General features: G+C 45.0%; 1 protein-coding gene across 1 annotated transcript in view; it reads right to left on the bottom strand.

Annotated features, from left to right (window-relative positions):
* The window catches only part of LOC143808065 (putative cation-transporting ATPase 13A4), a 597,320-nt gene that overhangs the window by 206,819 nt on the left and 376,835 nt on the right, over window positions 1-13,666 (bottom strand). Inside the window, exon 16 of the mRNA XM_077290324.1 lies at window positions 101-257. Within this exon, the coding sequence (XP_077146439.1) occupies window positions 101-257 (157 nt within the window). The remainder of the gene's footprint in view (window positions 1-100; window positions 258-13,666) is intronic.

Here is a 13,666-nt window from a genome sequence, read left to right on the forward strand (position 1 = left end):
AATGTACAAATGTAAACTTTTATATCAACAAAATAATTAGTCAACAATGACACAACACATCACAGTTATTCTAACTTTACTACACATACTTTATAGTTACCTGTTTCTGGTTTGCAATAGCACACAACCATTTCAGGTGCCCCTTTCATGAACATTGTCATATTACTCTCTCCAATAATCTGGGTAATGACAGTCATGCGCTGTAAAGAGGAGGAGAATGGGAACTGGTGTAGAATAAGAATTCCTTCCACTGGAGTCTACTTGATGCAGATGTAAGAATTTGAGAAACTGTTATTAATGAACAAGAATTAAACTATCGTGTACTGCTTTTAGCTAATTCAATATAAAATGCTGTTTATGGTACATTAACACATCACATTAGCTTAAAATGATGCACACATTTGCCCAGGTGGGGTATAACTTTCTGCAGCAGAATGAACATGTACAATATCAGATGGCGAACGTGTGCCTATGCTATACGCAGCAGGAGCCAGCTGTAATGTACAGATGAGTTTCCACTACATTTGCTGGAATTGAAGAAACTCTGATTCTAGCGGTATAAATGATCATATGCAGAGGTCAGGAGTAGAGATGAGCGAATTTGATCGGAAAATGATCGGCAAGCATAAATTCTGCACAGATATAGCACATTTGGATTTATGATCGGAAATCAGAGCAAAATTTTCTAAAATTGTTAAAAATCAGTAACATTTAGTAAAAGTGTGGGAAAATGTTTGTGTGGCAACCCAGGGTCCTGGTTGTCGCAGTGCTATTGCTTTCCTCTCGGGGAGAGTGATGCTACGTTTGGAGACAAAGAAGGATAACTGCATCCAGGTATCACAAACATGCAACACATTTCACACTCCAGGCCATCAGGGGAAGCTATTGCTCCTATTTATTAGTTCACTCCCCACATAGGTAAAACTGGTCGCCTGTAGGGAAAGTTAGTTAGTTGTTGGCTGAGCTCAGTTAGTTGGTCTCTGACAGGGGTGGGATCCTGTCAGCGAACAAAGGACACAAAGCTGTGCATGCCCTCAGAGCTGCAGCTCCCAGAAAGAGACATTCAGAAGGAGAACTGTATTGCAGCAAGCATGAAGGGAGTCGCAGCAAAGGAGAGGATACCAGAAGGGGACCAGCCCTACACAGGCTGCCTCCTTTGGAGGCGCAGAAGCCCGGTAGCCAGAACACCGAGGGAGTAAGAACCTTTACGCTTTACTCCAGAGACCGGCAGGAGCTAATTGCAAGTTACCTGTCCGCCCTACACCCAGGAGGCACGGTGACAACTACAGAGCCAGGTTATTTAAGAGACCCTATAAACAGCTTCAAGTCACCAGTCATACAGGTATTATCCTATCCTATATGGGGGACAGAGAGAGAGACACCACATCTGTGACACCCTTATGTGAAGCCATAGGCAGTAAGGGACTACTCCACTGCAGCACAAGGGAAGGCTACTGATTTCCACCTGGACAAGGGAAATCTGGACTTGCCTCCAAACCGGCCGGACTCTGCCTGCCCTGTGATCTGGTGCTCTGCTGTGGATGCTTAAGTCTTCAGTAAGGCCATGTTCACACTTTGCGGTGTGCTCTGCGGGTTTATCCCGCAGCGGAATTGATAAATCTGCAGGGCAAAACCGCTGTGGTTATCCCTGCAGATTTATCGTGGTTTGTTCCGCGGTTTCCGCTGCGGGATTACTCCTGTACTATTGATGCTGCATATGCAGCAATATGCAGCATCAATAGTAATGATAAAAATAATAAAAATTGGTTATACTCACCCTCCGATGTCCGGATCTCCTCGGCGCTGCACTCGGCGGTCTGATTCCAAAGATGCTGTGCTGAGAAGGACCTTCGTGACTAGTGTTGAGCATTCCGATACCGCAAGTATCAGGTATCGGCCGATATTTGCGGTATCGGAATTCCGATACCAAGATCCGATACTTTTGTGGTATCGGGAATCGGTATCGGAACCATATTAATGTGTAAAATAAATAATTAAAATAAAAAATCGGGATATACTCACCTCTCCGACGCAGCCTGGACCTTACCGATGTAACCGGCAGCTTCCGTTTCTAAGAATGAGCGCTTGAAAGTCCTTAGATGACGTCGCGGCCTGTGATTGGTCGCGTTGCGGTCACGTGACTGCTCCGCGACCAATCACAGGCCGCGACGTCATCTAAGGACTTTCAAGCGCTCATTCTTATGAACGGAGTCTGGCGGTTACTACCAGGGCGCGTCAGAGGGTGAGTATATCAATATTTTTATTTTTATTCTTTATTTTACACATTAATATGGATCCCAGGGCCTGAAGGGGAGTTTCCTCTCCTTCAGACCCTGGGAACCATCAGGATACCTTCCGATACTTGGTGTCCCATTGACTTGTATTGGTATCGGGTATCGGTATCGGCGATATCCGATACTTTTCGGGCATCGGCCGATACTATCCGATACCGATACTTTCAAGTATCGGACGGTATCGCTCAACACTATTCGTGACATCACGGTCATGTGACCGCGGCATCATCACGGTCATGTGACCGTGACGTCACCACAGGTCCTGCTCGCACAGCAAGTGAGACCGGACAGCCGCGGGCAGTGCTGTGAGGTGAGTATATCATCATTTTTTATTTTAATTCTTTTTTTTACACTATTCATGCTTCCCAGGGCCTGGAGGAGAGTCTCCTCTCCTCCACCCCGGGTAGCAACCGCGCATTATCCGCTTACTTCCCGCAACGTGGGCACAGCCCCATGCGGGAAGTAAGCGGTTCAATGCATTTCTATGGGTGCAGAATTGCAGCGATTCTGCACAAAGAAGTGACATCATGCTGCGGGTTTTAAACCGCTGCGTTTCTGCACGGTTTTTCCCGCAGCATGTGCACTGCGGTATGCGGTTTCCATAGGGTTTACATGTTAATGTAAATGCTATGGAAACTGCTGCGGACCCGCAGCATCAAAATCGCCGCGGATCCGTGGTAAAAACCACAAAGTGTGAACATGGCCCAAAGGTAAAGAGACTGCAACCCTGTGTTCTCGTTCTTCACTGCGCCATTCATCATTCACCATCTACACACCGGGAAGCCCTGGGGATATACTTCACCTGTGGGAAGGTATACCATCTAGCTGCCATAACATCACCCCAGTGGACCCCTTAAAGCAGCGTCGGTCACCCTGACTGAATACCACAGGTGGCGTCACGAATATTCCCCTTAAAGACCTTTCCCTTTTACACGGATGTCCCAGGGCCACGGACCGGGTCAGCCACCATGACATCCCCCTGTGAACCGAAGGACCCGGTACTGAGTACCCCACGGCCCCATGGGGGTGCTCTATTTGTGTTGCCACAAAAACATTTTCAGCACTTAAGCAGCAATAATGGTGGTGTATCATGAGCGTATGGCACATGTTTGATGAGAGGAGAAGGTTTGCAGAGCTCAGAGGCATGGAGTTTTTGGAAGCACAGCACAGCAGTCTTTTTTTTCCCCTAACTTTAAATGTGTACACATTGTGGCTAGCCAATCAGGATGCAGGAAACATCCACAATGTCCTGACACCACGGGTTGTGTCGTTGGCTGCTGAAATCACATGTTCCTCTCCATATAAATAACTGACATGGTTTTAGCACCATTTTGACTCTGATACAGCACAGAGAGGCTGCTCCTGAAGCTGCCACTGATTGCATCAAGATTTCAGCTATTTAGTTAGGCGGTTGTACATCAGTCAGATAGTGTAGCTAGATACTGTCCAGTGTGGCTGTAAAATTTACATTACAGATTTTTTTTTTTTGGGGGGGTGCATTAAAGTACCGTTACACTAAACGACTTACCAATGATCACGACCAGCGATACGACCTGGCCGTGATTGTTGGTAAGTCATTGTGTGGTCGCTGGGGAGCTGTCACACAGACAGCTCTCTCCAGCGACCAACGATCAGGGAAACGACTTCGGCATCATTGAAACTGTAATAGTTTAATACCAATATGTCCAGAATAAATAATTTGTTAGACACTTTAGTTTACTATATCAACAAATGTCTGTAAGTGGCCTAATTGCCACCAGACAAGAAGAAATTCCAACAGAATATAATCATTAAAAAAATCAATTTTATTAATACATGATTAAAAATGAATGATTAAAACAGACAGGGCTGAAAATCTCCAAAGTGGAGGTGAAAGCATGGAAAAAATACAGAAGTACTAAGATGGAAATATGTAGGGCAATAAAAGCCCTGAGACGATCAATGTACCCTATAAGCCAGGTAAATAACAAAAATTGCTACTAATATTGAAAGAAGATATAACCTTTAAAAATAGTTTGTAGCATCTAGTGTGCTACAGGCGCCTGATACATAGGTCTCAAAAAAATCCTTCTGTTATTAACATCATACAGTAAGGTACCTACTTTTAAAAAAAGTTTGTAGCATGTACTGTAGTGTGGTGTTCAGGCCTGATACATAGGCCACAAAAAAATTAATCTGGTATTAACGTCATAAAGTAAGGGACCTGACTTGGAAAATAGTTTGTAGCATCTAGTGTGTTATAGAAAAGTATTTTTTTTGTGACTAACATGATACAGCATGCCATATTTCAACTTTGAATTTACTGTCACTGAAATTCAACTTTTTGCAGGGGTGGTGCAGAGTTTAAAATCTAATTTTTGGTTGTTAATACAGAGCTCCTACCACTAGTGTTGAGCATTCCGATACTGCAAATATCGGGTATCGGCCGATATTCGCTGTATCGGAATTCCGATACCGAGTTCCGATATTTCTGCGAAATCGGAATCGGAAGTCCCCACAGTGCAAAAATTACTATAATGGAAAGTGGGCGGTGCGTGGGCGGAGACTGCGTGTCTCTGTGCGGGCGGGGTCTGTGCGAGTGTGCGTGCCTTCCAGGGGGTCTGTGCGGCCTCTCAGCGGGTCTGTATGGCCTGCCGGGGGGTCTGTGTGGCCTCTCCGGGGTCTGTACGACCTGCCGGGGGTCTGTGCGACCTGCCAGGGGGTCTGTGCGGCCTCTCCGGGGTCTGTACGACCTGCCGGGGGGTCTGTGCGGCCTCTCCAGGGTCTGTACGACCTGCCGGGGGGGTCTGTGCGGACTGCCGGGGGTCTTTGTGTCTGTGCACTACAAGTCCCATCGGACGATGCCTGCTACACTGACAGTGATTGACACATTAGCCAATGATGGGACAGTAGTAGTCCCATCATCCGGCTAATGTTTTGAATGTAAAAAAAAAAAAAATACTCCATACATGCTACATACATACATACATACATGCTACATACATACATACATACATACATACATGCTACATACATACATGCTACATACATACTCCATACATACTCCATATATACATACATGCTACATACATACTCCATACATGCTACATACATACATGCTACATACATGCTACATACATACATACATGATACATACATACATGCTGCATACATACATGCTACATACTACATACATACATTCTACATACATACATACATGCTACATACATACTACATATGTGCTACATACATACTATATACATACATAGATGCTACATACATGCTACATACTACATACATACATTCTTCTTACAGATGCGCCATTTCCGGGGCGGCTGCGGACTGGTATTTGTAGCCGGGGGCGGGGGCCAATATCCATGGCCCCTCTCTAGGCTATGAATATCAGCCCGCAGCTGTCTGCGTAGCCTTTCTGGCTATAAAATATAGGGGGACCCCACGTCATTTTTTTGGGGAGTCCCCCTATTTTAATAGCCAGTAAAGGCTACGCAGACAGCTGCGGGCTGATATTCATAGCAGGCTACAAATATTGGCCCCCAGCCGTCGGCTTTCCCCCTCTGGCGCAGAAAATTGCGTGGAAGCCCATGCCATTTTTTTCCGTTTTTTTTCTTTTTAAATTCAACGCTCATAAAAGCCTCTTTCACCCTTGCGTCGGTACGGGTCTGTCGCTATGCGTTGGGCCGACCTACCGACACACGTTGTGAAATTTGTACACGACGTGGGCAGCGGATGCAGTTATTCAACGCATCCGCTGCCCATTCTGAAGTGCGGGGAGGAGGGGGCAGAATTTCTGCCGCGCATGCGCGGTAGAAAATGGCGGACGCGACAGACAAAAAAACGTTCACTTGAACGTTTTTTCGTGCCGACGGTCTGCCAAAACTCGACGGATCTGTTGCACGACGGACGCGATGTGTGGCCATTCGTCGCGATCCGTCACTAATACAAGTCTATGGGAAAAAAACGCATCCTGCGAGCACATTTGCAGGATCTGTTTTTTTCCGCCAGATCCGTTTTTTTCCGTTGGATCCGTTTTTTTTCCGCCAGATCTGTTTTTTTCCACCGGATCCGTTTTTTTCCACCAGGTCCGTTTTTTTTCCGACGGATCCGTTTTTTCCTGCCGGATCCGTTTTTTTCCCCCAGATCCATTTTTTTCTCATAGAGTTGTATTAGCGCCGGATTGCGCCTGATGGCCACACGTTTCATCCGTTTTTTGCAGGATCCGTCAAAAAAGCTGTTTCCGCCGGACAGAAAACACATAGGAACGGTTTTTGTCTGGTTTTTTCATGCATGTTTCCATTCAAATCATGCACATTTTCCGTTTATTTATTTTCCAAAAACCTCATCAAAACCTGCATCAAAACTGCACCAAAAACTGCATGAAAAACCTCACCAAAAACCTGCACCAAAAACTGCACCAAAAACCGCACCAAAAACCTGCATCAAAAAAGCACCCAAAACTGCATCAAAATCAGCATCAAAAACCCCACCAAAAACCTACATCAAAAACAGCACCAAAAACTGCATCAAAAAACTGCACCAAAAACTGCATCAAAAACTGCACCAAAAACCTGCACCAAAAACTGCACCAAAAACGGCATCAAAAACCGCATCAAAAACCTGCACCAATAACTGCGCCAAAAACCTGCACCAAAAACTTGCATCAAAAACTGCATCAAAAACAGCATCAAAATCCGCATCAAAAAGCTACATCAAAACCAGCACCAAAAACTGCATCAAAAACCGCACCAAAAACCTGCACCAAAAACTGTACCAAAAACTGCATCAAAAACAGCATCAAAAACCGCATCAAAAAGCGACATCAAAAACAGCACCAAAAACTGCATGAAAAACCGCACCAAAAACCTGCACCAAAAACTGCATCAAAAACCGCACAAAAAACCTGCATCAAAAAGCACCAAAAGCTGCATCAAAATCAGCATCAAAAACCCCACCAAAAACCTACATCAAAAACAGCACCAAAAACTGCATCAAAAACTGGACCAAAAACGGCATCAAAAACCGCATCAAAAACCTGCACCAATAACTGCTCCAAAAACCTGCACCAAAAACTTGCATCAAAAACTGCATCAAAAACAGCATAAAAAACCGCATCAAAAACCGCATCCAAACTGCACCAGTTTATTATGCAGGTTTTGATGCAGTTTTTGGTGCAGGTTTTTGGTGCGGTTTTTAATGCAGTTTTGGGTGCTGTTTTTGGTGCGGTTTTTGATGTATGTTTTTGGTGCAGTTTTTGGTACTTTTTTTCTGTGCATGTTTTTGGTGCAGTTTTCGATGCAGTTTTTGGTGCAGTTTTGATGCAGTTTTTGGTGCAGGTTTGTGGTGCGGTTTTTGATGCAGTTTTTGGTGCTGTTTTTGATGTAGCTTTTGGCTACGTTCACACTTTGCGGGTTTTGCCGCGGATCTGCAGCGGATTTGACACTGCGGATCCGCAGCAGTTTTCCATGCAGGGTACAGTACAATGTTACCCTATGGAAAACAAAACCCGCTGTGCCCACGCTGCGGATTTCCGCGGAAAAAGCCGCGCGGCTTTTCTGCGGAAAAAAAGAAGGAGCATGTCACTTCTTGGTGCAGAATCGCAGCGGTTCTGCACCCAAAGAAATGCATTGATCTGTTCCCTTTCCGCATGGGGCTGTGCCCACGTTGCGGGAAGTTAAGCGGATAATGTGCAGATGGTACCTGGGGTGGAGGAGAGGAGACTCTCCTCCAGGCCCCGGGAACCATATTTTGGTGTAAAAAAAAGAATTAAAATAAAAAATGATGCTTTACTCACCTCTCAGCGCTGCCCGCGGCGTCCGGTCTCAGTTGCTGTGCTTGCAGGACCTGTGGTGACATCGCGGTCACATGACCGTGATGACGCCGCAGTCACATGACCGTGACATCACGAAGGTCCTTGTCGGCACAGCCGCCTGCAGCACCGAGGAGATCCGGACATCAGAGGGTGAGTATAACCAATTTTTATTATTTTTTACATTACTATTGATGCTGCATATTGCTGCATATGCAGCATCAATAGTATAGGCGGAAACCCGCAGCGGAAACCGCAGAACAAACCGTGATAAATCTGCAGGGATAACCGCAGCGGTTTTGCCCTGCAGATTTATCAATTCCGCTGCAGGATTAACCCGCAGAGCAGGCTGCAAAGTGTGAACGTGGCCTTTTTGTGTGGTTTTTTATGCTGTTTTTGATGCAGTTTTTGGTGCTTTTTTGATGCAGGTTTTTGGTGCGGTTTTTGATGCGGTTTTCGATGCAGTTTTTGGTGCAGGTTTTTGGTGCGGTTTTTGGTGCAGGTTTGTGGTGCGGTTTTTGATGCAGTTTTTTGTGCTGTTTTTGATGTAGCTTTTTGGTGTGGTTTTTGATACTGTTTTTGATGCAGGTTTTTGGTGCGGATTTTGATGCGGTTTTCGATGCAGTTTTTGGTGCAGTTTTGATGCAGTTTTTGGTGCAGTTTTTGATGCAGTTTTTGGTTGCAGGTTTGTGGTGCGGTTTTTGATGCAGTTTTTGGTGCTGTTTTTGATGTAGCTTTTTGGTGCGGATTTTGATGCAGCTTTTGGTGCTTTTTTGATGCAGGTTTTTGGTGCTGTTTTTGATGTAGCTTTTTGGTGCGGTTTTTGATGCAGTTTTTGGTGCTTTTCTTGATGCAGGTTTTTGGTGCTGTTTTTGGTGCAGGTTTTTGGTGCGGTTTTTGATGCAGTTTTTGGTGCAGGTTTGTGGTGCGGTTTTTGATGCAGTTTTTGGTGCAGTTTTGATGCAGGTTTTGATGAGGTTTTTGGAAAATAAATAAACCGAAAATGTGCATGATTTGAATGGAAACATGCATGGAAAAAAACGGACAAAACCCGTTCCTATGTGTTTTCCATCCGGCGGAAACAGCTTTTTTGACGGATCCTGCAAAAAATGGATGAATCTTGTGGCCATCAGGCGCAATCCGGTACTAATACAACTCTATGAGAAAAAAACAGATCTGGCAGAAAAAAACGGATCTGGCAGGAAAAAACAGATCCGGAGAAAAAAAAAGGATCTGGTGGAAAAAAACAGATCCGGTGGAAAAAACTGATCTGGCGGAAAAAAATGGATCCGACTGAAAAAACGGATCTGGCGGAAAAAAACGGATCCTGCAAATGTGCTCGCAGGATGTGTTTTTTTTCCCCATAAACTTGTATTAGCGATGGATCGCGACAAATGGCCACACGTCGCGTCCGTCCTGCAACGGATCCGTTGTGCTTTGGCGGACCGTCAGCACGAAAAAACGTTCAAGTGAACTTTTTTTGTCCATCGCGTCCGCCATTTTCTACCGCGCATGCGTGGAAGAAACTCTGCCCCCTCCTCCCCGCACTTCAGAATGGGCAGCGGATGCGTTGAAAAACTACATCCGCTGCCCACGTCGTGTACAAATTTCACAACGTGCGTCGGTACGTCGGCCCGACGCATAGCGACAGACCCGTCTTGATGCAAGGGTGAAAGAGGCCTTAATGAGCATTGAATTTAAAAAAAAAACGGAAAAAAACGGCGTGGGCTCCCGCACAGTTTTCTGCACCAGAGGGGGAAAGCCGACGGCTGGAGGCCAATATTTGTAGCCTGCTATGAATATCAGCCCGCAGCTGTCTGCGTAGCCTTTACTGGCTATTAAAATAGGGGGACCCCCCAAAAAAATGACGTGGGATCCCCCTATATTTTATAGCCAGAGAGGCTACGCAGACAGCTGCGGGCTGATATTCATTGCCTAGAGAGGGGCCATGGATATTGGTCCCCCCCTGGCTACAAATACCATTCCGCAGCTGCCCCGGAAATGGCGCATCTGTAAGATGCGCCAATACCGGCACTTAGCCCCTCTCTTCCCACTCCCGTGTAGCGGTGGGATATGGGGTAATAACGGGTTAATGCCACCTTGCTATCGTAAGGTGACATTAAGCCGGGTTAATAACGGAGAGGCGTCAATAAGACGCCTATGCGTTATTAATCCAATAATAAGAAAAGGGTTAATAAAACACACACACATTAGGTAAAAGTATTTTAATATTCTTCATTTCACCATACTTACCATACTTCAGCACCTGCAAAAAACGTAAAATAATAAACCACATACTACCTGTCCGCCGTAGTCCAATTAATAATGTGTCCCACGACGATCTCCCTTATAGAACAGTGACATCGGGTGATGTCACTGCTCTATAGGACCCTCAGTGACACACTGACAGGAGACAATGGCTCCTGCAGTGTATCACTGAGGTTACCTGAGTTCAAAGTGTCACTTTATGGCAATTGCTGCATGGGAAAATGTCTCATACAGCAATGCCATAAAGTGAGACTAGGGCCTTTTTTTTACAGCGGCGGAGGAATACAGTGGCGGAAGGATACCTTCCTCCTGTCATTGTGTTCCTGGAGCCCCTGGAGAGCAGTCGCATTATCTGGTGCTGCTGCTCTCCACGGGAGATTGTCGTGGGACACTCGTGGATTTCTGCGGACAGGGAGTATAGTGGTTGTTTGTTTTTTTCACATTTTTTACAGATGACATGGCTTCGGGGAACAAAGTGACAAGTAATGGTGAGTATGTAATCTATGTTTAATGTACTGTATGTCTATATGTATGTATTGTATGTATGTATGCAGTATGTATGCATGTATGTATGGATGGATGCATGTAGTATGTATGTAGCATGTATGTAGCATGTATGTATGTATGTAGTATGTATGGATGGATGGATGTAGCATGTATGTAGTATGTATGTAGCCTGTATGTAGTATGTATGTAGCATGTATGTAGTATGTAACATGTATGTATGTAGCATGTATATATGTATGTAGCATGTATGTATGTAGCAGGTAGCATGTATGTATGCATGTATGTAGCATGTATTTATGTATGTAGCATGTATGTATGTAGTATATAGCATGTATGTATGTATGTAGAATGTATGCATGTAGCATGTATGTATGTATGTATGTAGCATGTATGTATGTAGCAGGTAGCATGTATGTAGCATGTATGTATGTAGTATATAGCATGTATGTATGTATGTATGTAGAATGTATGTATGTAGCATGTATGTAGCATGTATGTATGTTCGCTCCAATCAGAAGCCGTGACGTCATCTAAGGTATTTCAAGCGCTTGTAAGACCTTAGATGACGTCACGGCTTGTGATTGGTCGCATAGCGGTCACGCGACCGCTACGCGACCAATCAGAAGCCGCAACGTGGTCTTTCAAGCGTGCATTCTTAGGAACAACGGCTCCCGGTTACGGCGGTAACGTCCAGGGGCCGCCGGAGAGGTGAGTATATCCCTATTTTTTATTTTAATTCTTTATTTTACACATTGATATGGATCCCAGGGCCTGAAGGAGAGTTTCCTCTCCTTCAGACCCTGGGAACCATCAGGATACCTTCCGATACTTGGTGTCCCATTGACTTGTATGGGTATCAGGTATCGGTATCGGCGATATCCGATACTTTTCGGGTATCGGCCGATACTATCCGATACCGATACTTTCAAGTATTGGATGGTATCGCTCAACACTACTCAAGGCTGAATTTGATCAATGGCTGTCTCTATTGATCCTGCATCCAAGGAAGGCCATGTCCAATAACAGTGCAAACCTTGTGGGTCCCTACGGCAAGGCAACCTCACACACGTGCCTTGCATGGCTCACATCCTCAACCTGGTGGTGCAGCATTTTCTTAGCCACTATCCTGGCCTGGGTGAGCTGCTCCAGAAAGCATGTAAGCTGTGTGCTCATTTCCACTGTTCGCATCCCTCTGCTCATCGACTTGCATCAATACAGAGGTCTTCATCCCTGCCAGTTAACAGGTTAATATACAATGTGCCGACAGTGGAATTCCACTCTGCACATGTTGCAGCAAATGTGGCAGCAGCGAGCCATGATGCAGTATGTCATATTGCATATTACAGAGTGCACAAAGATTAAGGACATCTGCACCCTTCTGCATAGCTTTGAAATGGCTACTGAAATGGTTAGCGCTGATGAAGCCATTATCAGCATCACTATTCCGGTCATTTATATGCTGGAGCAGACTTTGAATAGCCTGCAGGAGGAGATGATGGTCCCAGAAGAAGAGGAGGAAGCTGCGGAAGGGATAACATTGTCTCGAAGTTCAAGACTGTTGTCACACAGGTGGGTGTAAAGGGAGGGTGGAGGAGGGCTGTTGATAACAGACAAACTGTTATTAAAGGTGCAAGATCCAAGGAACAAATGGAGGAGATAGATATTTTGGGCGAGCAACTGTCAGATGAAGAGGATATTCCTCTCCTCTCTGTTATTCAGGGTTGGAAGGAGGGGACCGAGGAATCGAGCCTCATTGTTACCCAGCCACCAACACAGCATGGGCTCGGACCTCATGGAAGGGCCTGAGATACAAGTGCCTTCTTGCTGCATTATCTGCAACATGATCCCGTGTAGTAATGATTAGGAATAATGCTGACTACTGGGTTGCCACTTTATTAGATACACATTATAAAACCAAATTTTGCCAGATGATTCCCAACCTAGAAAGGGACCCACAAATGCTGTAGTATCGAAACATGCTTTTGTACAACCTTAAGTGAGCTTTTCCCCAAGACAGCATTGAAGCACACAGTTCGCATCGCAGCTGTAGAATTCCAACCTCTGGCCCATCAATTCGTCAATGCCAAAACAATAGCAGCAGCAGCAGTGGTAGAAGTGGAAAAAGCAATTCCTGTGAGTCCTTTGACACTTTTTTTAGGCCAACTTGTGCACCAGCACGACAGAGTTCAAGTCTTACACGTGGTGAAAAAATAGAGAGGATGGTGCAGGAAAATCTAGAACTAAACATCAATACCATCAGGAATGGTTTAGACCCTTTCACATTTTGGTCTTCCAAAATGGAGGCGTGGTTTTAGCTTGCCTCACATACCTTGGAGGTTTTATCATGCCTGGCTGCCAGCGTTCTTTCAGAACATGTCTTCAGCGCTGCTGGTGGTGTACTGATGGATAAGCGCATACATTTGTCCCCTGAAAGTGTTGACCCCCTAACTTTCATTAATATGAACAAGTCATGGATCTTCAAGGATTTTAGCACCCCAATCGCATACTGTAAAGACTAGGTGATATTGCAATTTTTAGTGTGATGCACTATTGTCACGTAACTGCACTCTGTGATATCTTTAGTTTCGCTTCTGTAACTGCTTCTGCTAAAGTTAACACAAATTTGTAGAAATGTGAAAAGTCATGGTTTGTCTACATCTGCTGAGTTAGCTGTAGTGGAAGAAATTATCGATCTGCCACTGGACCTTCATTAGAATTATATCTAGAATGATACTGAATGCTGTTTGCAGATAACTTGTTAAAGCAGCGTGTCTGTTGCTTGCAAGCACTGTCG

This window comes from Ranitomeya variabilis, chromosome 2, assembly GCF_051348905.1.
Source record: "Ranitomeya variabilis isolate aRanVar5 chromosome 2, aRanVar5.hap1, whole genome shotgun sequence".
NCBI classification, from domain to species: domain Eukaryota; kingdom Metazoa; phylum Chordata; class Amphibia; order Anura; family Dendrobatidae; genus Ranitomeya; species Ranitomeya variabilis.